At 53.5% G+C, this 25,257-nt stretch overlaps 1 protein-coding gene across 8 annotated transcripts in view; it reads left to right on the forward strand.

Annotated features, from left to right (window-relative positions):
• Positions 1-5,450: 5,450 nt before the first annotated feature.
• The window catches only part of FOXN2 (forkhead box N2), a 34,235-nt gene continuing 14,428 nt past the window's right edge, over positions 5,451-25,257 (forward strand). For 4 of the 8 annotated variants that reach the window (XR_005106965.1, XR_005106966.1, XM_037405448.1 and 1 more), the window contains exons 1-2: positions 5,451-5,550; positions 19,007-19,557. Coding sequence is in view for 6 of the 8 variants with exons in the window: in XM_037405448.1 (XP_037261345.1) it covers positions 19,021-19,557 (537 nt within the window). In the remaining 2 variants the exon portion in view is untranslated. Of the gene's footprint in view, positions 5,551-6,318; positions 7,364-7,531; positions 7,680-7,825; positions 7,945-19,006; positions 19,558-25,257 lie in introns of those variants that run through there. The other 4 variants (XM_037405452.1, XM_037405449.1, XM_037405450.1 and 1 more) reach the window with 4 other exon arrangements.

A 25,257-nucleotide genomic window follows, 5' to 3' on the forward strand; every position in this document is an offset into this window, starting at 1 on the left:
CCTTGGTGGTTACCTGCTTGTCTGAGCTCTGGATCTATACTGCAGAGATATTCAGTGCAGAAGAGTGGGTCTCAGGAGATAGGAGTCTTAGGAGGAGCTGTGAAGAGGGAAAGAAAACAGCAGGGAGTGTGTTCAGCCCTTAAACCAAGGTGCTTTGGACCTGTCTGTACACAGCTGTGAGGAGAACAAGAACCTCAGCACCGAATCCCATTTAGGATGTAGCAAGAGATGAAAGAGAGAGCAAACGTGGCGGGTGGCAGGATGGTGGGAGAAGAAATGCTACAAATCACGCAGCGCACGGTAACCCTCGTGGCTTTGCCTGGGGCGAGGGAAGAGATCAAATGCCAGAGTAGGCTGGTGGTAGGAGAGAGCAAAGTGGGAGACTCTCCCAGGCAAAACCCACAAGCAGAAAGCCACGGTGTGGGAGCTGAGTAGGCAGGCACACCAACCTGGAGAAATAGGAAGTCCCTTTGAAGTTAATTCTTCAAATGAGCTGCCAATGCAAATCAGAGATGCCGCTTGCAACAAGGAGTCCTAGAAGGAGCAGGTGTCCAACCAGTGCTGGACCAGCACTTCTCTCGTGGCATCCCTGAGCAGAAACAGAGGTTAGCCAGAGCCCGTGAACGGCACCGTGTTTTGCTCTTCTGGAGGAGACAGCACTGTGCCTGGGTGGATTAACCTGACCAACGCTTCTTATGCCGGCTTTCTGCAGGGTGATACACCAGCTGTAGGTCACAGGATCAAAGGGCCTGTGGTTTCACGATGCAGAGCGCTGAGGCGCTAGGAGGCCTGGCTGACCCTTCACACCGAAATCCTGCCGCAGTAACTGGGGCTCGTGGCTCTCGTACCACACGTCTGCGCCACCACACCTCCGGCACTTGCCCCTCTGCTTTTTAGCAGCCCCTTCTTGCCCTTAACCGCTCTCCACGCTCTTTGGTTGCACCTGTGAGCACTGATGGTGCCTTGTGCTTTAGATGACAGCTTGGGTGCAGAGGTGCTGCCAAGGCGCTGGGTGGCACGGGTTGGTCTGGCCAGTACAGCCCTGGGAGCGTCCCCACTGTGCCTCTCGGGAGGGGCAGATGGCAGCTGCTGGCAGGCAGGCTTCACCTGCCCAGGGGGTCTGCCCTCCTCCAAACAGGTTTGGGTGACTGTCCCCTGTCATTGAGCACATCCAGGTCAACAAGGCTCCCAAAATGCTCAGGATCAACCCCTACATGAGCTCTCCCTGCCACATCGAGATGATCCTCACCCAGGGAAAGCCCTATCCCAGGATGCACATATAGATGCCACCCACCATCAACACTGCGCTTTGAAGTAAGAGAGGAGGTCTAAGGATGTTGACCCTGACACGGGAGAGGTAGAAAGGCCTAATTTCTGTCCAGAGTAGAAAAGAAAAACCAACACCGCTTCCTCTTTCGCTTTATTTGCTTGCATTGTACCACCTGGGGCAAGCACAAACCTCCTGGAGCCGTGGCCGTGCCCCGCAGGGAAGGGGACAGCCAGCCCGCAGCAGGAACCGTGCGGGAGCCGGGACGGAGGGCTGCGGTGCCGAGAGCTGCCCGGGCAGAGCGGGCACGGCGTGTCCCTGAGTGGGCAGTCCCTGGAAGGACAGCCCTGGAGCTGGGCCAGCAGGCACCAGCGGCCTCTGCTGAGTCTGTCTTGGTTCTAAGCAGCAGGTGACAAGGGCAGGGTGGAGGATGCACCTCCTCAGCACCTGCCTGCACCTCTGTAGCCCACCTTCCCCCCGCCCCCTGCCTTAGGGGGCTGCAGGAGGTGCTGCGCACACCCTGGGGTGCTGTGTGGACACCCGCAGTGCAGCGCCGTGACTAACGTCTGCCCCACCTATTGTAAAGGTCTGTGTTGGGAAATAGCTCCATGTCCTTGTCACGGTTATCAGATGAGGCCTGCTTTGCTCGGTGGCCGCTTTGCTGTGGGTTTCCTTCAGTAGCTCTGGTGCTTGTCCTGCGTGTGGTAGGAAGCTGAGATGGAGCAAGAGGGAGACCAAGGCCTCCAGTGTGGGACAGGTTAAATTGCAGGAAAGAATGGTTTCATGCCTTCAATCCCGAATTTGGGAGCAAGCAGCTTTCAGGGGTTTTGAACAAAGCAGCCTGGCAGGGCACCCTCCACGCCGTGGCTCTTCAGCTTCTCAGGGGTGAGCAGACGTGCGGCAGGATGACGCCAGTGGCCTCGGCTCTGACACCATTGCTCCCAGGCCTCCACCACCTGCTCCCTCTTGCTCTCACAGAGCGCTCGCAAGATTTAACAAGCAAAGTGGGTCATGGTAGGGAAGCAGGGATCAAACTTGGTGCGGCCACCAGAGGCAAACACAGGTTCCTCGATCATCTGGCAGCTGCCTGAGCGCTAAGTGAAGGCATCCTGATGCTGTCTGAGGTCCTAGTCAGGAGTCAGCACAGGCAGGGACAGGCACGGCAGGCAAACATCAGGAGGGGTGTGAGTGCTCCCATGATGACCCAAAAACCCTAAATGATTTTATGAGTCTATGATTAAAAAGGCCTGCGGTGGAGGGCTGTCCCTGCCTGTCCACAAAGGATGCTGTCGTGGTTTAACCCCAGCCAGCAACCGAGCCCCACGTGGCCACTTGCTTGCTCCCTCCCCAGTGGAGAGGATTGGAAGGGTAAAAGTGAGAAAACTCGTGGGTCGAGGTAAAGACAGTTTAATAGATAAAGCAAAAGCTGCGCACGCGAGCAAAGCAAAACAAGGGATTTGCTCACCAGGTCCCACGGCAGTGCTCAGCCACCCCCAGGGCAGCCAGGCTCCAGCACGCCTAATGGGGCTGGGGAAGGCAAACGCCATCACTCCAAACATCCCCCCCTTCCTTCTTCCCCCAGCTTATATACTGAGCATGATGCCGTATGGTATGGGATATACCTGTGGCCAGTCCGGGTCAGCTGTCCTGGCCGTGTCCCCTCCCTACTTCTTGTGCCCCCCCCAGCCCTCTCGCTGGCAGGGCCAGAGATACCGAAAGGTCCTTGGCTTGGCATAACCATCACCCTGCCACAACCAAACCCATCGGTGTGCTGTCGACGTTGTCGTCCCACCAAACCCAAAACACGGGGCTGCACCAGCTCCTACGAAGAAAATTGGCACTGGTTTTTGTGGGGCTGCTGGGGGCTGGCGCGAAAGCGACCACCCTTGAAGAGCGAAGCCCCCAGCATCTCTGTAACGCTCAGGATGCTGAATCATGTACCTGTGGCATATGCCTGCCCTGTACCTGGTACCGACCTGGCGATGCCCATCTAAAATTCTCTGCACCCCAACCGAGCCGGGCCAGCTCTGGGTCCTCCAACACTGCGCGGAGGAGCTGCTGCGGAGCTGTGACTGTACACGCACACCTGGAAGATGTAGCTCTGCCTGTGGCGCCTTAGCGAGACAAGCATGGCATGAGGCGGAAAGCTGAAGCCTTTCTAGGGGTTGTGCTGGGCTTTCTTTAGTCCCCTGTCCCCAAACGCACTGCTGCAGCCACCGGCGACTTCTCAGGCAGCGCGAGTGAAGGTGATGGAGGCTGGCGCTGGAGAAAGGGAGTGATGCAGAAGGTGCTCCAGAAAACCTCAGATCCTGGTTACTGCCTTTATTGATACAGGGTTGCTAGATTTAAACAATGTAGTATGGTTTAAAGCCAAAAAAATCCTAATGTGGGCATGCTGAGGAGTAGAGAGGACAGAGGAAGATAGAGGCGCGACAACATTTTTCAGGAGGTGTAGAAACATTTTATTTCATTTGAAGTGTTGCGCTACACCCTGGTTTAAATAAAATGTCAGTTCAAAGGCCAAGTTTTATTATTGTTTTTTATTTCCGTGATGGGGTGGCAACTTCAGGGCACTTTCAGGCTTTATCTTTTTAGTGCTTTTTTTTTGGGGGGTGTCTTTGTTTTTCTTCCACTGAAAGGGTGTAGGTTCCTCCTGAGCTCAGGCTGAGCTTGGGGGGGGTAGGCAGAAACAACCTGTGAGCAGCTCCACTTCCAAGGCCAGGGTGTAAATGCAATAAGGGATGGGAATAGATACTGCCCTCGGTGGCCCGCACCAAGCCTTTCATCCGACACGCTGAAGCCGAAGGGATCCTGGATTCAAACATCTCTCTCCCAGGTCTCTGCCCAGCCGGGCAAAAGGCAAAGCAACTCCCCCCGATTCCCACAGGCACCCCCAGCTCCCCCCAGGCGGCCGAGCTGTGGTAGCCAGGCGGGCAAGCTGTGGTGCATGCTGTCTGGGAGGCGGAGGGGTGGGAATTTAGGGAAAAGAGCCTCTTACAGGCAAAGCGCCGCTGGTCCCAGCAGAGGCAGGTCTATTTTTAGTGATTTAGGAATGGAGGGTGCTTTCAGCATTAGATGGCTTTAGTAATGCATAATTAATCCGAGCGTGCTTTTCTTGTCAACTGGGAGGGTGGGAAGGCCCTGGCTAACTTATGAGGCTGTAAAAAGCAAAGGTTGAACGAATCGTAGCGTATCCCATCAGCAGGAATTAGGTAGGAGCAAAATGAAAGTTGTCGGGAGCAATGTATTCTGGTGAAAATTGCAGTCAGACCCTGTTTCTGAAGTGGGTCGTGCACTCCGGCAGGAGCCCCTGCGTGCGCGGCTGAGCCTGGCCGCTGCGGCAGGATTCAATCCTCTGATCTTGGGAGAACGTTCTGCTCACTGTGACGCTGGGCATCCTCACTTGGGGGGAAAAAAACCCAAAACACTAACAAAAACCCAAGAGGTCGTTCTCTGAAATTATGTCGAATAAAAAAATATCCTGGTAACTGGCTCCTGCTGATGTGGAGCGGGGCAATTTCCTCGAAAGACGGTCCCATCCTCCCTGATCAATCGCTGCAATGCATCAGGAGGCAGGCAAAAGCTGTTTCGGAGGAACCCTCGGGAGGGGGAAAAAAACTTTTTTTTCGCCAGATGGGCCTCGACCCCAAATTTCTCTTTGCCAGCCACTTCTTTATTACGCTATAAAACTCCAAGTGTAAAACCCTGCTGAGCAAACAGCGAAGTTCTCGCCCTTGAAAAGCCGAACGCTCAAGGCACGAGTGGAACACAACGTGCTACCAGGCAGAGCAAACACGGCGGCGGCTTCAGTTTTAAGGGGGGGGGCGGAGGGGAAATAATCAAAGGTTTAATGACTGGGGGCAAATGGCAAAAAGGGGGTAAAGAGGTAAAAAATCAGAGGCCGGGGGGGGGGGGGGGGGGTGTGGAGGGGGGAAAGGGAAGCGAAAGTAAAAGGAGGGGTGATGCTTGAAATGAAAGGGGGGGGTGGAAACTTTTTTTAGCCAGCGGGGATGCGCGGGGAGGGATGCGGGGGTGGGAAGCCCCTCGCCCTCCCGTACCGCCCCGGTGGCCCCGCCGCCCCCCCGGGGCCACCGGGGCGGTACGGGAAGGCGGTAGCAGCGTGGGGGGGGTGGGGATGCGGGGGGATGGGGATGTTCCCGGTTGCCATGGGGAGGCGGGGAGGGCGGTGCTGCCGCCGCTGCGCAGGGAGCAGCTGCTCCCTGACACATCCCCCCGCTGCCATATTGTGTCCGCGCTGCCGGCCGCACGGCTTCATGACCGCGGTGAGTGGAGCCGCCGCTTCCCCCCCCCCCCGCCCTCCCTTTTATCCCCACGCTTGTTTTTACTGCTCCCCCCTTTTTATTTTCTTTACTTTTCGCCCTTTTCGGCCGCTTTGAGGGTGGGGGCTTTTTGTTTTTAAGGCGCCGGGAGGGTTGGAGAAGGGAAGGGGAAAGCGCGGCGAGCGGGGCGGCGCGTCCCGCTGGTGTTGGGAGGGGGCTGGGGGGGTTCCCCCCCGTCGGGGGTGCTGCCCCCACGTGTGGAGGTAGAAAAGCGACCCCCCCCCCTCCGGGGGACAACGCGGCGCTTCCTCCTGACCCTCGTGGGGCGGTGGGCGCGCAGGGTGCGGGGGGACCCCCCCACGCGGCAGCTGTGCCCCCCCCCCAGCTCCTCCCCTGACGGCTCCGCGGGATTTGCGCGGGTGACCTCCCGCGGCAGCGCAGGCCTGCGCTCCCCAGCGCGGCACGGCCGGACCCCCCAACCCTTTATTTAAGTCAGTAACCACCCCCGGGCCTTATTCCCGGGGCCCCCAGTGCCCCCAGCCGGGGGAAGCCCCCACGGGTGTGCGGGTCTGCAGAGGTGAGAGGGGAGCGGCAGACGCCTGGTGGGGGTCCCGTATGTTCTGGGGAACCACTGGGAGCACCCCCGAGCAGGGCTGGGGGGGTGAGGGGGTCTGCGTGTGGCCCTGTGTGTGGTTTTTGGCTTTTACGGGTTTTTTTGGTGGAGTGGGGCAGGGGAGCGGGGGGCTGGTGGGGCAGCAGCAGCCCCCTGCCCCGCCGCCCCGCTTCCGCGCCCGCACGCAACCACCCTGGCTCTCCCAGTTTCACTGGGAGCGGCAACTGGCTTTTGTTCGTCAAGATTTGGGATTGGGACAAGGCCCGCACAAAGAGGAGCGAGGACAAAGAGTAAAAGCAGAACATGAGGAGTAACCTTGAGCGGGGCCAGGGGACTCACCTTCCCGCCTGGGCGCCGGCCGCGGGCACGGTGTAACGCGGGAACTGCTGGACTGGGCTGGACTGGAACGCTGCGGAGGTGACTAGGTTAGCTGTGTGGCTAACCGTGAAATCAAGACAATTTCGTATGTAACATACTACATATGGACACGCGCACACTCTCCAAATGTTGGTAGTGGTGGACTTGCGTTTAGATGGGCTTTGGAAACGGTTGCGTTGCAGTATGTTGCCGTGTGAATCGTTTAACTTCTCCTCTGTTTCTTGGTTTGGGGTCTTTTTTCCGCTCCGAGAAGCTGGTGTCGTGCTACATCTGTGCAAGAAAAATGAAGCCGGTGAAGCCGGTGTTGCCTTATGGCAGAAAACTTGGACTAGTTTGCAGTTGTTTGCGTGGGTTTTTTTTTCTCTTGGGTTTTTTTGTGTTTTTTTTATCTTAGCAGGTGCCAACTCATGTTTCCCAAGCTCTGCAGAAGGTAGTTGGACACATCAGCTCTGAACTGAAAACTATATAGTGGCAATTAGCACGGCACAGAGATTGGGCTAATGAACTTAGCGCCAGACTATGTTATTCCCGAGCTCAGCCGCGTGCCGCTGCAGCGGTTCGGCATCTGGGGGGGGGGCTCGTCTCCAGCTGCAGAAAACTTGGGTTTTGTAGAGACAGGGAAGAGAAGGTAATCCTCACTTTGTATGAGTTGCCTAAAATATGTGTAGAGCATTTCTCTGTGCTTAATCTTTTTTTATGTATTTTTAAATGTGCCCATAAACCGAGCGGTGCCACCATGCAGGGTGCTCCGGCTTGCTGAGCGTGCTGGGGGTGCTGCGCTGCCCCGGGGGAGCTGGAGGCACCGACCCCGTGTCATTGCTTCAGGTGTGCGTTCCCAGCTGGAATAAAACCCAGCGGATGTCTTTGTCGGCAGCGTGGTGACCAGAGGATGGAGTTGTGACCCACTTTGGGTGCTGCTGTCGAGGCTGTGCTGAAGGAGCTCCACAGGGATTGCTCAGCCCAGAAGTAAGATTATTTTTTTTTATCCAAAAGGGACACCAAGCAAGGACCGTGCCACCTCAGCGGCTCCGACCGCCACAGGTTTTCTGCTTGAGGAGCCTTCCCGTGTCCTCTGCGGAGCTCGGGATGGAAGGCACCAGCATGGCCAGCAGCTATCTCAGTGTCGGGACGTGCCAGTCCAGTAAGTGACGGAGCAGACGCAGGGATGTGTGATGGTCCCGTTGGACGAGGAGAAGGCCTGTCTGACGAGCGAGTGTAGTGCCTGGGAGAGAAGACCGAGGCTTAGGGGCACACCAAGCTGATTTTTACCGTCTTTGTTAACCACAGGTGCTGCACACTCGGTGCAGTAGATGTGAAAAGGTGACACGTTGAGCAAAGGCACGCTCTTTCGGTGAACGAGGTGGTTTGGTGCCTGAGGATGCTGTGTACGGATTGAGTTGAAACTGGTGAGGAAGCGGTGCAGCTCTTGGGTGGAAATGTTGGTTCCCATAAGAACAGTGGATGTTTTTATGCTGGTTTCACCGGGGTTATAATCCCACCTGCCTCCCCCATCATTGCTCCTTGGCTTCTCGTCACTGTGCTTGAAAGCAGCTGCTATTTATGAAATACCCCAGGCGCTCAGAAGACTTTTTCCAAATGCAGGTTCATGTTACCACATCGGAGCAAACCGGGCAGCAGGATTGTAGCCGGCGGGGTGACAGCATAGGGGAGCTGGGAGGGGGGGTGGCGTGTCCGCAGCCACTGCTGCTGTGCGCCCCTTACGATGTTTCCTTCAACGGGGTGGCCTTAAGGCACCACTGCGGTGCCGAATGAGCTGGGGGGAACGCAGCTTTCCTCTGCTGGCTGTAAATCGGTAACAAGCAGCTTTTAGTCCTCGTTAGGTGGAGGCTGTCAGCGGTATGGGTGCATACCTTTTAGCCCAGGTGGAAATTCTGTCTGGTTTGTTCCATTTTTGCTCTGCGAGTTTTCTTGTTGTGGCTGTTGCTGTTCCCTCCCCTCCTGTTAATGAGGTGTGTGGTGTGTAAGCTCAGATATCGGTGCCACTGCGTTGATTGTAACTTTCTGGAGGGAAGTAGATGGAGGCGGCGAGCGGCTCATCCCGGCGCGTGTGCCTGGCCGCTCGGCAGCTGAAATGGTGTTGGGCAACTTCCTGCACCGCGGCGCTGCTGTCAGCGGCGTTCGGTGACTCACATCAGCACGCGGCTTCGTCTCTCAGCAAGTGCACGCTTGCAGGCTGCGAGCCCTGTCCGCATCCCGGCGCAGCCACCGAGAGGGTCGGTGAGGGCGCACATGGCGTGTCTCTTCCCGGCTCCAGCAGCTTCCTTGGCTCCCAGAGGAGACACACGTAAAACAAGAAAACCCTGAAATGCCGCTTTGCTTTTTTTCTGGCTGGACCTTTGTATGATTGGTATTTATTCTTTCCCTGTCACGTTCCATGTGGCTTCTGACTTCGTGCACGCTGCGTGACGATGAGCTCTCCATCCCATCCTCGCCATGCTGGGTAAAAGCACACGGTGATGCTCTGGGGTACTGGCACAATACAGTCAAAGTCAGCAGGCGGGAGACAGCTCGCCCGTGCTCCGGGAATAGATCGTGTCGTACGGAAGGAGTCCTGCCTGACGCCAGCCAGCGTCTTTGTGACCCCAGGTACTCGGCCTCCTCCCTGTAGAACGTTACGGCTGTGGCAGCATGAGGGTTGGTCGCACTCGCCTTCGGAGAGCGCGGCTGAGGGCTCCTCAGTGCCGAGTGCCTGCAGGTCTGCCTGGGGGGCAACCGGCAACCCAGCTGCCGTGCCCGGGGTGGGAATACCCCGTCACCGCATGGCTCCTCGCGTGCCAGGGCCATCTTCAGAGAAGCCTGGGATCTGTGCAGATAAGAAGACTTATACCAAAAGTCAACAATGTGGATTTTGACTTTTTTTTCTTTTTCCCCTAACGTGTTCCAGTGTTTTTTCTGTTCTGTTCAAATGAGACTCGGAGCTCCCTACTTTTCCCCTCAAGGGTTAGGGTATCTTAGGGGCTCCATTAAACTGGCTGCTGCAGAAATCCACCCCCAGCCCTGCTCTCCTGCACCCTCTGTAAGGATTAGATTACAAACTGGGAATGTTTTCACCCAGTTCCTGCCGGCAGAAAATCCTTACAGGATTTCCTTCAAACGCAGCACTGGGCTGAGATCCTCCAGCCATGGCACGTAGGGACGGGTGTTGGCTGTCCCCTCCGGCCAGCGACAAACCTGCTCTCTGCGACACCTCCTCAGCCCCACACGCCTCCATGTGCCTTGGACCGGCATCGGCGGGTACCTCGCACTGCATCGGCGGGACCGTGTTTTCAGCCTGTGAAGCGCTGGCGGTACCTGGGTGACGCTGCTGGATTCTCGTGTTATTTTGCTTTCGCATCCGGGCGTCCCACCAGTGCGCATCGTACAAACTGCCATCGCGTTGTGACTGTGGATGTCGCGATGTGTGACTGGATGTGTTCCCAAAGTCCTTCTGATGGCTTGATACTGTGCTCAGGCTTTGTTTCTTCTCTCAGTTTATTTTCAGCGCCTTCCTATCTTGCAGTTTGTAGCTGCTTTTAGTTTCCCAGTTCACGTGCGGTCCCCTGCTCGTTTCCTTTGTAACACTCTCACTGGATTGCATCGTGCTTAGATTTGGGGCAAGTATGTGGTTGCCTAAAAGCGAATTACTGGGTGTGGAGAGAGCTCAGTGGCTGGAAAACTTACACAAAGCAGAGCGGAGTGAGTGGGAGCTGGGAGGCTTGCTGCCGGGCACCAGCCATCCCTCGTCCCTCATCCGCCGGTCTGTGAGGACCGTCACCAGAGCGGTTATCAGCCAGGTTGGTTTGGTTTAGGGATGCTGAGTAGTCAAAGGTAGGAGTTAGTGTGGTTTTGGGCTTTTGACCGTGCCATGTGAGAAGAATCGGATGGCGTTGTCTCCTCTGACGGTCTGGTTTTGCCAGCGTGGGTGCCTGCCTTGTATCTAGAGACACTGGTACCTGGAGGCGTACCTCAGCATCCAGCCCTGTGGGACTCCACGGGGCCGTTTTTCTGTACAAGAGCCCTGCTTGGGCCAGTTGCTCCAGTATGGGCTCACCATAGAGGAGAGAAGATAATCTGATGCCACAACCATTACGAGCAGAGGGATAATTCTAATACCAACTGATTGTGAAACAGAAAGCCAAGTTCAACAGTTGTGGAGTAAAACTAAGAGTAAGTTGCCCAGGGCGGTCAGCGCGGTGAAGAGCATCGCTGTGCCGTGCCTGAGGCTCTGGAGGAGAACTTGTGCTTCGGGAGCTGGGAGACAGCAGTGGGTGGCAGCTTGTGGTGGGTGACTTGGGGCGAAGCTTCAAATTGTTGGTTTTCAGCTGAAAATGGGGAGTTCTGGTACTGTGAGGCTGAAGAAGGCAGAAAAGCTGGATGGAAAAGATAGCATTATGTTTTCTGGTGTTGGTAAATTGGTACTGACACCAGCTGAAAGGTATCTCTGTTCACCTCTGTTTCGAGGGGATGGTAGAAGGACACGTGGAAGGGTTACCCTGGGAAGGGAATTCACATCAGAATTATTTTGCAAGGCATTTGCTCAAACGGCTCACTTGTGAATATATCAATGGCTTACATTTTTTTGCATTTTAGTCCGTTTAATAGGCAGTGTACTGAATTTAAGGAACGTGACCCGAAGGCATCTTTTGAAAAGCTATTATTGGCAGTAAAGTATTTTTCGTAGAAGCCCTTCTCCCCCCGCCCCCCTTTCTGGGACACCAAGGGCTTTTCTTAATAGTTTAGATTTCACTGCTGTTTGTTTCTTGTTTATTTGTTTTCTTTTTTCCCCCCCCCCCTGCTTCCCAGTTTCTCTGTTAGACTGTTTTCATGTGCATGTTTTAAATCTGAGGCACAGGGAACCGTGTCCAGCAGTGACTGCAGCCTTTGGAAAGGCTTCACCATCGCAAAGTCCCTGCAGGCAGCGCTGGGATAAATGGCCCAGAGGCTCAGGGCTGTGCGCGGGGTCAGGGCATGGCTGGGTTTACATATCATTTTCATTGCAGATATTTATTTCAGTCACAAACCCACTTGTGTGTAGATGTGTACTTAAAAGAATGAATTTTTTTTTTTCATGTAAGTTAGGTGAAATCTCTTTCTTTTACTCCCTGCCCTTCCCTGGGCTATGGCGAGGGTTTAACCCCATCCCTTTTTAAATTTTGCAGCCTTTCTTAATTTTCCTAATATTGGAACTTTTCACTGATTTTTGTTAACTGTTTGTTGTTTCCCCCCCCCTCCCCCCCACCCCCTCCTTTAATTGTGTCACAGGATGCAGGAGAATAAAGGGGCATTAAAGTGAGAGCGGCTTGGAAGTGTTTCAGCAGATACCTGGAGAGCCTCTTCTCCTTTGAGCCCACCCGTGCCAAGGTTAAGACGAAACCCCTGAGCTTATGGCTTGTCCTCTTCTTTGGTTCTTTCATTTGTTTAAATTAGATTTTTTTTTCAGGCTGGCTTTGAGAAGCTGATAACCGCCTTTTTAATGGGTTTTTAAACAATTTCCCCCCCTTTGCAAGGCATGAGGAGCTGGAAGTGCCCTTCCTGCCATGGGTGGTGCCTCCAGGAGCATCTCTGGGTGCCTTTTGTCGTGGGGGTGCAGCTGCCGGTGTCTCCTCTGCAGACAACAGGTCCCGGCTTGCCGAAATCTATGGCCGAGAGGCGGTTTTGTCCTCGGGAGACCGTAATGCCTTTAGTTGTCTTGGATACGTGACATCATATAGTGTTGTAATCAAATATAGGCCTTTGGCAGGGCCGGGGGTGGGGATTTCAGCTGACCTCCTGCCCGCCGAGCGCTCCTGCGAGGTGGGCAGGGGATGGAGCAGGGCAGCCCCAGACAAAGGAGAGGAGTGCTGGGGGAGACGGTTAAATTATTGCAGGGGAAAATGGTCTGGTGTCGTGCTCTTAATGCTCCCGGTCGAGCAGATGCAGTGCTTTTTATTGATGCGTTTTACACAAGTTGTGCCAAATACTATTTTTTATTGCTCTCCCCTCTAACATGCAAAAACTTGTAGCTGGTCCTGTGCTGTGTGCTGGCTGGCTTCGAAGTTTATCCCAAACTTGTGCAGGTGAGCAGTGACAGTCACGTATTTGTCTTATTTCTTGGGTTGTTTCAAGAGCAGAATGCATACATTGGTGTATTTAAGTCAGGACAAGCCTCGGTGTCAATAGCTTCCTGTAAATGCAAGGGAATATGAAAAAATCCATGGAAGAGTTGACTATTGGTATAGCTGCTTGCATGCAAAAGCACGTACTCGTCTTTTTAAATACTCTCCCAGAGCCTGTTTGTGTTAGCACAGGAGCTGTGTATGGAGCAGCGGATGCCCCGGCTCTGCACCCAGGGCTGCGCACCCTGAGCTTGCTGCAGAGGGTGGCTGCAGGGCTGCTGTCATTGACGTAAGCATGATATGGCTAAAAACCTCTTCTCTGGGATTAAAATCTTATTCTCGCTCCTCAGGCTTAGACAATGCATGGTAAGGTATTTTTAATGTAATTTCTTTTATTTACTTTTTTTAAAAAAAATATTTTTTTTAAAGCTGGAGGGAAATTTTACTGCGCTGTTAGCAGGTTCTGGGTCTTCCCACTGCTAGCAGAGGTGACCTAGTTGCTCGGCTGGTCCTACAGAAATAAGCAGGCACGTTTAGTGGTGGAGAAGGTTGTCCTAACCTAGGGAACTAACGCTGTGCAGGTGCCGCATGGCACCTTTCATCCGACGGCACCGGAGAGTAACGAAGGGTCCAACAGCAGCTCCGCTCGCACGCTAGCTTGGCATGGACGAGGCTGTGGCATCTTTTAACAAAAAGGCTAAATTCTTTCTTGCTGGGGTGCTGAGGCCAGGTGGGGTGGCCTTTGTACTAAACCAGCATCTGTGTGCTTTTACCTGCCCCGCTGCTGCGTCTGGAGAAGGTCACCTGTGGTGGGACAGAGTGATCTGCTGCGGCTCTGCCCCGTGCGCCTGGACTCTGCTGGGGCTGAGGCTGCTTGGAGAAGGGCTGCCACCAAAAAAGCGTGCTTCCCTGCGGGGTGCCCGAGCGGGCTTCCGGATTTGTTGAACGATTGGCCTATGTTAAAGCAGCTTTGTCTTCCAAAAATGCTCTCGCATCAAAGCCTTCGCCGCTGTGGCAGAGCATGGCGGTGCCCGGGGCTGTCCACCAGAATGAAGTCAGAGCCGCGGATGTATACGGGGCGTCTAACCCCAGGTGTGCCCTGCTAGGCTGAGGACCTTCCAGTCCCCGTAACCTTGCCCGAACCGAGCTCTTCACTGAATTTGAAAGAAGATTGCAAAAAATATCGTCTTGTGCCGCTGATTCTCCTCCAGAGAATCCTGCGGGAACACAGCTGCAGCCTCATGCAGCCCCGCGGAGCCGGGGCTGTGCCGTGTGGGTCACCAGTGGCCAGGGCAGCAGGACTTCGGGGGGCGCTGGGTGCAGGACTGGCGTTCAGTAGCGGGGAGGTCCTCTCCTGGTTTTCTGCATGCTCTTGGCTGATGCCAAAAACGACAGGGCTGCTGGGAAGCAGGTTGTCTCTCTCACCTCTTTCCTGATGCACCCAAACTTTTTTATTTGAGCAGCTTGGGTTGACTTCGCAGCCTTTTAATCTTCTTACCCTAGAATCATGGTCCTCTCTCTGTAATTAACATGCAAAATAGCATGCACCTCCACGGCGATACTTTGCGTTTGAGGAGTAGGTGTTTTGGTTGGCGTTTCTTTTGAAGGCGCTTACAGGTGATGGATACCCCGGTCCCTTTAGGGTTCGCGTGCGTGACGCTCCACTTGCCATGGCAAGCATTAATCCTAATTAACAGCAGCCTGCTGCGTTATGTGTACTTACTGGTACGGCAAAGCACATGGGACGGAGCGTAAACCGTTGCACATTTTTCAGAGGTGTGCTTAAAGCCCCTCATTCCTGCCTTTGCCTGGCTGGAGGTGGCCTGCCATCCTGGTGGGCTGGGGCTGTCCCGGTGGGAACGGCAGCGTGTCTCCGGGCTTACAGCGTGCCGGGCGGTTAGCGAGGTGGGTTAATGCGTCTGCCACCCTCCTTGGTGCGATGTGGCTTGGCGAGAGCCGTAGGACAGGGATGGGGAGCATGTCTCAGCAGCTGTCCTTTGGAAGTGGGTTTCTTGCAAGGCTTTTGCTGCCCTTGGAGGGGCTGAAGTGGTGGGGAAGTTGGTGGTAAGGGAATAAAGGAGTGGAAAATAAATTTTATTTTATTTTCTTGTAATGTATTTTATTGTAATGGAGTTTCAAGCCCTTGAGATAGACATGTTTCCTCTAGGAAACTTTTTAAAATGTGCAGGTGAAAAGGTCCCTACAATTCACTGGGATCTGGGAGCCAGAACTTTGGCAAGTCTTTGGGGATCAAGGACTACACTGTCTACGTGAGCTTCAGCGCTCTCTGTCCAAAGTCGTCAAGTGGCTTTGCAACGCTCACGTGCGCTCTCTGCCCGGCCATCCCGGCAGGTTTCCCTTTCCCCGCCCTCCCTGTTTCACAACGGTGCTGCTAACATGGCTTGCCTGGGAGCACCGTGGAGAGCAGGTCCTCTAGCCTTGCTGCATCAACCCCCCCAGCCCATAATAGTGAGAAACGTCAGGAAAAAATATTGAGGGTCCAAGTGTATAAAGTTTTATCACGACATCTGCACTGCAGAGCTGCTGCTGTGCTCTTCTCACCCTGCTCTCCTTGCTCTTACTGTGGCTTTCACACTGGGTCATCCCTGCCCACAAAACCCTGCTGAGCTTACAGCAACGACAGCTTTGGTGAGTCGCCTGACCCCTTATATAAAATATTAAACCTCAAATATTGGATCTGGTAATCCTGACAACGACAGCTCGGAGCCTGTGTGCTCACGGTCCGGTCTGCTTATGGCCAAGCAGAGCACACATGGAGAAAAACAAGTTGTGAATTTTGGATGTCATTAAGGGTCTGTGTGAATGACGTGAGCTGACCATTGGTGTGCCTTCAGACACGCTCCAGTGGCACTGCTTGCTACCAGGCTGCGACAGGCAGAAAGCAGTGCTCACTCAGCTGAATTGTTAGATGGTCCTGTGCTCCACGGGGTCCTCGGGTGCTTGAGGGGTGAGGAGGTCCTGTGCTCCACATGGCCCTTGGGTGCTTGAGAGGTGCGGAGTCCCGGTGGTCCACGTGGCCCTTGGGTCCTTGAGAGGTGAGGAGGTCCTGTGGTCCTCATGGCCCTTGGGTGCTTGAGGGGTGAGACAAACATTAATCTGCCTGTTAATGAGCTCAGCTGGGGGGTACCCCTTGGAGTTGTGGTGGTTGAGCTTTGTCCAGGGGCAGGGTAAGCTCTGATGGCTTTGCGGTAGGAGTGCTGCCAATGTTGGTTTCTTCTTCAGACTAACTCCAGAGCAAACTGGACGTAGAGGTTACAATATCCTGAGACCAAGCAAAGCGAGGGCAGGCTAGCGTGGCGTAAAGCACGTTCCATGGCTGGGGCCGAGGTGATGCTGTCGGGGACCACTGGCTGTCTCCAGAAAGGCACTGCCAGAATGACCTGTTGGTGGTCCTCGACGTTACCGATCTCGTCACTGCCATCGCAATGCAGTTAAGTATTGCGTCATGGAAATAACTCTCGCTGTTGCATACTCTGCTGTTTCTACATTTGAGTTATCCTTGATGCACCATTCCGTTGAGACCACTGGAGAACACCCTTTGAAAACTGCAATAGCTATGGAGCTGTGGTTTTAATTTTTTTTCCTTATTTATTAGATGAGAACAATCTAATAATGGCCTTTATAGCTTTCTAGAAAAAATATTTTAATTTCTGCTGATGTGTTCGTGTAGAAGATGTGCCAGGTGGTGAACTAGGCACTAAGGAGGTAATGTCAGACGTGGGGTTTTGTGATGCATCTGCAAAGAGAAATGTGGCACTAGCCAATGTTACTTACTCTAAGTATATTGCTTGCAAATAATTTCTTTTTTGAAGTAGGGTATTTATTATTCTAATGATTCTCTGCTAACACATAATAGCCTGCGAACAAATAGTGCATTGACACCACAAAGCCTACCTGATTTGAAGTGCCAGTTTAATGCGTTAAATGTGTTTTTCTTCCCTCCACGTGTTTGAGAAGACTGTGAGTGTGCCCAGGCCAGATTTGTGTTGTAAAACAGACTTTATTGCCCCATTTCACTCAAAGGAATAAATATAGTGACCTGAAACTTGCATGTGTGTGTGTGTGTTCTTGATCTACTGTGCGGCCTGAAGGTTTGCAAAGGGCTATGTCGTGCAACATGAACCGAGTGCTAAAATTATTAGTACACAGCTGAGAGGTGTAAGCTAGTATGTAGCTGGCGAAAGAGGCGCTGAACGAGGAGGTAGAGCTAATCGTTACAAGGGAAGCGGTGCAACTCACATTGCAGTAGGATTGGGGTTTGCCTCACGGTGTGGATCTTATCCCTAGCTCTTTGTTTGTTTTTGAATTTAAAGGATTGCAAAAGTGACATAAGCATATGTATATATTGCTGTGTTTAAAGCCAGCCATCACTGACTGCCAATATAAATCTGCTCTGATGCTTTGGGGGAGAAGTAAATTGTAGGGAGAGCAAAGCTATTTTTGACCAGCTATTTGAGCAGTCTGCTTTGCTTTAATTTATTTTTTTTTTTTTAATGACTGAGCTGGTAGTTACTCACACCCATCCCTGCACTTAAATAGAAAATTTGGGGATGGTTTCCAGCACCAGTACTGGTAAGCATAGGTGCAGGTGTTACTGTCAAACTGGCTTTGCAATAGCTGGTACAAAAGCCCCTGAGCAGATGAAGAAAGAAGAAATTGCTGATGGGAAACTTGGTGCATTTCCTGAGGGAGGCACAAATTCTGCACCCCATGCCTGCACAGCACCAGGCAGGGGCTGGCAGGGCTCTGGATCCTGTTGGGGAGTGTAAACTGGGTGTATCCCATTGCTTTTCTGCCTTGCCACGCCATGCCTCCGTCGCACACGCTGCGTCCCTCCTCCAAAATAAGGAGGCTGTGCAAAAGCATCACCCGGCAGGTGTGCCGGTGAGGCGGTGGGGCCGGAGCCAGCCGGTGCTGTGCTTCTGTAGGTGGCCAGCCAGGCTGTGCCGGCTCCTTGCCCTCGCTTCGTAGGAGGAGATGCACATGCACAAAGCCGTGCGTTTAGTAAAAACTGTTGTAAGAGAACATGCAGTACCTGCATAGAGCTGTCGGGTGAGGTGGGATAGGGAAACTGCCCTGGTCTTGCAATTCAGCTCTTGCGGTAGGAGCTGGAGCATGAAACCAGAATGGTAGCGTGTACTGGGACAGGGAACTAGGTTGGGTTTTTTCTCTTTTTTACCCCCCACCCCTTTTTTTTTTTTTTTTTTTTTAGTAGTATATATGAACATCAGCTTTGTTGGTGAACTGCATCCATGGTTGCAATGCTTAAACATTTATAGCGGGCTGTTGTAGCCCCGGTATATAGGGTTGTGTGTATATATATGTACCCACACCGCATCTGCAGAGTGGTTTTATAGGTCTGTACTTCTGGCACAGCTGTGTTAGCCCAAGCTGCGGGCACAGCGAGGCTCGAACGTGGTCACATCAGCAGGAAAAAACAGCTGTTGCCATAAGATAGTTCGCTACATGAGCCTAGGTAAAGCTCTACAAGCAGCATGGTTTTTGCTAGCGTAATGCCTCTAGAGCATGGGTAGCCTGTGAGACTCTGCATTCTGGGTGGCAGTTTTTTATAGATAATCATTTTATGATTGATTTGGTTTTTTTCTCACCTAGGGAAAAAACCCCCAAGTGGTCAGACGTTATTTCTGCAACAGTGGTCTGAGCTGCCACCCCAGCGGATGGTCCCTTCTTGTTGAAAGGAAGCGGAACCCAGGTTAGGGCAGCAAGCCCTTGCAGGAGGGGAAAAAGAAGGTCTTTTGGACCTGGGCAGCTCCACGGGACCCAGCTGATGGACTGATATGTTGGCCAGATATTTCCCTGGTAGAAACGGGTGGCAGTACTTGGGAATGATTGCGACTTGCAGGGGGTTGTAAAGACTTCATCTCTGCTGAGACCACAAATTCACTTTACGCTGATTTAAGTTTCACAACTTATTTTTGACTCTTTGGGCACCAAAGGCAAACGCTTCTAAATTTACAATATACAATTTACAATATAATGAGTATAACTAAGGCGTTAATGTGAGAGCTGAGCAGATTAGATCCTACCTGTTAAGGTCTTTTTCAGATATCAGGTGTTGGCATCAAAACAGCTATTATTTCTGTGTCCACACTGGCATTTCAAGATAGGTACGGCAGTTTCCAAGTGCTTACCTTGAGTTCTGGTTATAAACCGAGGGGAGTTAACACATGAGATGATGGAGGGGCTGGTGCTGGACCCTGCCTCTCACCAGTGGCCGCAGTGTTCTTGCGCAGCGCAGGGACAGTACAGCCCTGCCTTTGGGTTTGGTGGGCTCCCACTGAACGTGGCTCTGCAGGTTTGCATTGCTTTCTGACTGTCTCCTTTGTTGCAGACCAATAAAGCTAAATGGGTCCAGTCACTGGAATGACTCCGGATAAGAAAGCTGAAACACCAGGAGCAGAAAAAGCCGCGGGACTACGGCAGTGCCACGGGATGGGAAGCTTGCCCGATGCAGGGGATGCTGGCAAGCCAAAGGCCACCGTGGTGGACAGAGATTCGGCGGACGACGAGCTCACAAATTTGAACTGGCTGCATGAAAGTACTAACCTTCTAACAAACTTCAGCCTCGGAAGTGAAGGTCTTCCGATCGTTAGCCCCTTGTACGACATTGAGGGCGACAGCGTGCCATCCTTCTCGCCGTCCTGCTACCAGAACCCTGAAAAAAAATCCTCCACTTCCAAACCCCCTTACTCTTTCAGCCTGCTCATTTACATGGCCATCGAGCATTCCCCCAACAAGAGCTTGCCAGTCAAAGAAATCTACAGCTGGATCCTGGAGCGCTTCCCCTACTTTGCCACGGCACCCACTGGCTGGAAGAACTCAGTCCGACACAACCTCTCCTTGAACAAGTGTTTCCGAAAGGTGGAAAGAAGCCATGGCAAGGTGAGACCTGGAGGGAGGGAGGGGGATCACGTTTGAAATCCAGGGGGAATGGAGAAAACTGTTCTCAAAGACTCTTTGGGTGGGGTTTTTTCCCCCTCCGTGTCCTCTAACACTTGATTTGCAGCTGGAGATGGTTTGGGAACGCCGCTTCTGACGAATCGCAGGATGCAAGTCCCTCGGGGTTGTTAGGTGGTGCTGACCTGGGCAGAGCTAGCTGTGGTGTGTCCTTTCCAAAGCTGGCTAACGTGCTATTGCGAAGGACCCCGTTTCCATTTACTTATAATTTTGTTAGTCTGCAATACCCAGCCTGAAATTACAGACATCTGCCTTCGGATGCCTTTTTTGCTGAAGCTTCTTAAACTGGTGGTAGCTCTATGTTCCAATACTGAAATTTCGGGATGTGTTCCTCCTCCCTTGCTCTTCCAGCACAGCCACAGCTAGGATTGCACAGGGAAGCAGAAGAGACCGTGGGATGCCGAGCAGCTTCCCCACTTGGCGAGCAGGGTATTGCCTGTTTGGGGGCAGATCTGATCTTCTGCAAGGCACCCTTGCTTGCAGGCACGCTGTATGTCCGTGGCTGAGCGTTGCGCAGCCTAAAAGCTGTCTGGCATATTAAACCGACTCTTTGACTTGCGATCTTCTTTTACACTCAGCACAGCTCCAGCTTCCCAACAACCATCTTAATTCTTGCATTTACTGTACTGTACTGCTGTAACCTCTGACATAACAGTGTGTGTCTCTGCACGGCACAGACACAAGCTTCGCTTCTTAAAGTCAAGGATGCTCTTTTCTGTACAAATTCTTTCTGCTTCTGGCTCGTTTGATTTTACTGGTGACTTCCTTCCTCCCTTTCTCGTTTCCCACCCCATTCCTCAAAGAGCCAGCTCTGACTTAAATAAACCAACAAACCACATACCAAAAGTCAACAAACAAAGCCCGGACCTGTATGCTGGGAGGTCAGCCTAAGTGGTAACAGGCTTGTTATCAGACATGCATGCAATGCCTGGCGTGCTTGACAGCCTCTCGCTGTAGATAGGGGTCCTGGAGCTGGGTGTGCATCGGGGAGGACTGCCTTGTACCGGTATGGCTGATCATCACCGCTTCTCAGTATCCCTGCTTTTACAGGAAATCGTTAGGGCGGTGTTTTTCCCAGCAGCAGCTTTGCCTTGAAACAAAAAAAAACAACAACCATGACTTTTTGCTGCTGTGTGGTAGGTCCGGTAACTGCCCCATAGTTAGGACGGGCTTTTAATGTGACTCCAGGTGCTCTGCTGGAGAGACTGAGATGCTGGAAGCTGTGCCTTTGGGAAGGACGTGGATGTGAGCAGCGACCGCGTGCTGCCGCAGGTGGCCAAGGTGCCCTTAGAGAACTGGGGGGCTCTGTCCGGGAAGGGAGACACGAGTTGCAGAAGAATTAGGGCAGGGAGGGGAAATCTGAATTGGTGTACGAGTCTGTGGATCGGCCTTGTAAAGCTCGGTTGTTTTGCGCCTGGAGAGCTGCGTGGTTTAGGAGTTACCGGTCAAACCTCATGTCTTGGCATCTGGGTGGCAGGAGCTTGGGACTGCCCAGTCCTCCACCAGCACTGGCGGGCTCAAAGGGTGGCTTGCTGCTACATGTTTTCCTACAACGGAAAACCAAAATGCAGAATAGCTACCACCACTACCAGTAAGGTGATGCTGATGTGCTCTGGCAGCATTTTCCCAGGGCTCCAGAGCCTGCGCAGCTGTCTAATTCTTAAGAAAAGAAACAGTATTTACCTTAAAAAAACACCCCCCAAAAGCCCCTCCTGAAACTTTGCTGAAGCTTCCCCATTTCCAACAAACGGTAGGTAAATTTTTACCCTCTGCCCTGCTTAGAAAAGGATGTCATGAGGGTACCGCTCCAAATTCTTCCGGCAAGATACGTCTGTGGTGCGTGGCTTGGAGCAGGCAACGGTACAAGCTCGTTTGACTGATCACGTTGCCTGTGACCAAGTGCCAGCCATGCCTCTGGGTGCTTCGCTGTGAGGGCAAGATCATTTTGTGTTTTCTTCCCTTTCCTTGTTAACGGCATTTAATTGTGTCCTGGAGGGAGCGCGCAGCCAGCTTGCTTCTGCCTCCGTGGAAGCGGAGAGGCCGTGGAACATTGCGTCAGAGGAGCGCGGTTTATTTAGTAACATCGGGGTAAAAAGGGTTTTAAAGCCTTTCAAACGATTCTGGGCTGCCGTCTGGGGAGGGTGCAGCCGTCTGCCGGCAGGGGAGGGTCTGCGCCCCCCCATCCCGGGGCAGGCTGCTTTCTGACACCTCCTGCCTGCTGCTGCCGGCTGGCTGCTATGAAATCATCCCTTGGAGGTCTGGCAGAAAAAGTAGGAAGAGTCCGTCCTCACATTGGCCATAGAGCTGATGTTTGGGTTTGGACTGGGCGTGCAGTCCTAAGTGAATCCCCTGATTTTTCCCACATGAGCTGGCGCTGCAGGGCGGTCTGGGGACACATGAACTGGATTCACGGCGCTGGTGCTAACCTGGAGGAGATGCTGCAGGTGCATGCGTGCTGGTTGCTCCTGGATGTTAATCCGCCAGACCCTGCTGGAGCAGATCCCGGCAAAACATCCGAGGCACGTGCGGGTGACCCCGCAGCACCAGCTTCCTCGCTCTGCAGAGCTGTTGGCACCCCCCTGCTCCCCAGCGTGTCGCAGCCGTGGCCACGGGTGGTCGTTCTCTTTGCGTGTGTATTCACATCAGCCACCCCACCACCGTCCCCTGCCTGGCGCAGCGGGCTGGGGGTGTTCGGGGCTCTAGGACAGTGTTCAGCGGAGACTGGGGGGAGGCTGGCTTTGCTTGGATGGCTAGAAAAATAGTGTGCCTTGCGTTTGGGGGTGGGTTGGGTTTTTTTAATGAGCTGAAGGGAAAGTAGCTGCCCGGAGGTATGAGCCAGCACTGCAGCTGAGAGAAGGAACTTCTCATGCCATGGAAACAGGATGTATGTACGTCACATCTCTGCTAAAATATACATCAGCCTTTCTGCACGCACGTACTGTGGTGCTGCTGTATCTAAGTGGTTTGTCAAGGTCTACCCCAGGTGATAGGTTTTACGAGGTGGAATGCCCTTTCTTATCAGAGTTGCAGTTGAGCTCCTGTCTGCAGCATCCAGACGAGATCTCCAGTGGTTCTCTGGTAGTGGTGGCTGGGAGCTGGAGCTGATGCACAGCAAGGGGAGGATGCGGGAGCCAGTCCCTGGGACGCCTGCTTGGCTCCCAGTGTACCTGCTGTGGCCCTGGTGCCCCTGAAGATGTGAAGCCAGTGGTTAGACCGCTGGTTTGTTTTAAGGCGGGATGTGTCTGTGTTCGATGGGATTTCCAGCTCCAGCTGTGCATGGCTTTGCCCCTAAAGCATGACGCTTAACTTCAGACCTGTGCTGGATTTCCACGGGGTGTCTTTGCTAAGCAGCAGACGGGAGTGAAAACGGTGCACACCAGCAGCCCTGCGGGCATCATCTCTTTGGCTCAATGCCTGCTTTTAGTACAGGTAATGGTGGGTGGAAACGTGGTCTCACATCTAACCCAAGCTAACTACCCAAAGAAGAAGTCACCCTGTTTATTGCCTCTTGCATTGGTGTCTGCATGGCTTCAGGGTGCGCCCTGTTTCAGCTCGCTGTTGCAATATCCACCCAAACCCTTGTGTTGTGTTGTCAGGGCACAAGCCGTGGGAGAGCGTGGCTGGGAAGATGAAAGAGGGAAACTAAGCCCGTCCTGGCTGCCGGCCCCAGCTGAACTGGATTAGGTATCAAATGGAAGTGGTCACCTAAAGTAGCAGATAAACCAGTGTAGAGCAGTGGGTTGCTGGTCAGGGGAGTTCCTGCTGCTCCCTGAGGGCGACAGCCTCAAAGCTACCGAAGGGGGGGTGGGGGGGATATGATAAAGTGAGCCAGACTTGGGATGCTGGAGAAAAGGGTCTGGGAGAAGTGCAGGAAAGGGATCACGGTGTTAGTCTGTCATTGAAATGGTGAATAAAGCCAGTGGGGAGGATACTCCGTGTTAGTACCTAGCTGGCTAAATCAGCTGCCAGCCACCACGGCTGTTTAATTAAAGGTGAGCTTTGTGATGGGCGTCCTACAGGCTGTGCTCAGTTTGAGCACGGAAAGAGTATAAGAAAGATTCAAGTTAAAAAAAATAAACTCAGAGATGCTGCAGCTCGGAGATCTTTATGAAAGGCGGTGGCTTCAACTAAAATTGCAGAGCAGCATCTCTGCTGCTCAGCTGGAGCTCTCCCTGATTGGATTTTTCACTATTGAGAGCGAAGTATTTCCTCTTCTCAGGGAAAGCCCCGGGACTTAAACAGGACCGCAGACTTCAACACTTTGCGGGTCCTTATTCAGGCTTAAGTCAGTCACGGAGTATCCGTCCGTAACATGGTGTTAATACCCCCTTGGTGCTGGCAGGAGGAGGCTGGCTGGCCTTGGGGGCTCGCGGGAGGGGCTCCAGCACGGTGGTCTCACGCTGGCTGGATGCCGGGTGCCCACCAAAGCCACTCTGTCACTGTCCTCAGACTGGACGGAGGAGGGGAAATAGAGCGAAAGGCTCGTGGGTTGAGACACAGACAGGGAGAGATCACTCAGCAGTTAGCATCACTGGCAAACCAGACTTGACTTGGGCAAATGAGTTTAATTTGTTATCGTTGAATACAGATAAAAACACCTTCCCCCCAACCCTCCCTTCCTCCCGGGCTGAACTTCACTCCCGATTTCTCGCCCTCCTCCCCTCCAGCGGCACAGGGGGACAGGGAATGGGGGCTGCAGTCAGGTCATCACGTGTCTCTGCTCCTTCCTCCGCAGGGACAGGGCTCCTCACACTCTGCCCCTGCTCCAGCGAGGGCTGTCCATGGGTCACAGCCCCCTGCGGGCACCCCCCTGCCCCAGTGTGGGGTCCCCACAGGTCACAGCCCCCTGCGGGCATCCCCCTGCCCTGGGCCGTGGGGTCCCCCATGGGCTGCAGGTGGGGGTCTGCTCTCCCGTGGGCTGGGGGCACAGCCTGCCCCGCCGGGGGCTCCCCACAGGCTGCCGGGGACTCTGCTCCGGTGCCTGGAGCCCCCCAGCCTCCTCCTGCCCCAGCTGGGGGGCTGCAGGGCTGCTGCTCTCACAGTCTCACTCCTCTCTTCCACTGCAAACTGTCACACAGTGTTCCCTGCCCCCCCGCTTCTGAAATACGTTATCCCAGAGGTGCTGCCACCATCACCGATGGGCTCGACCTTGGCCAGCGGCGGGTCCATCTTGGAGCCCGCTGGCATTGGCTCCATCGGGCATCAGGGAAGCTTCTGGCAGCTTCTCACAGAAGCCACCCCTGCACCCCCCCCGCTACCAAAACCTTGCCACACAAACCCACTACATCCACAAAGCTTGGGTTTCTGCTCTGAGACTTTTCCCCCTAAAACCCCCTAGAAAGATCTTCCTGTTCAGGTGCAGAGCTGCCCCATCCTTCTGCTGTGACCACGACCACTCCTGTAACACCTGTTTTCCCCCAAAAAACCCTGGTGCCACTGCCTGTAGGATTGTTAGCTGATCTGTTAGGTCAGTGATTATAGGATTGTTTTAACTTTTCCTATTTAATTTTCCTCCTTATGTTGCAAGAGCTAGCAGGCTCAAAAAGCAGGTGATTTCTTTATGTAGTAAATACGTGAAGAAACCCTTGAGAGGAGCTTCACTTTCGGCTTATAAAATTTAGTATC

This window comes from Falco rusticolus, chromosome 12 (genome assembly GCF_015220075.1).
Source record: "Falco rusticolus isolate bFalRus1 chromosome 12, bFalRus1.pri, whole genome shotgun sequence".
NCBI lineage: Eukaryota > Metazoa > Chordata > Aves > Falconiformes > Falconidae > Falco > Falco rusticolus.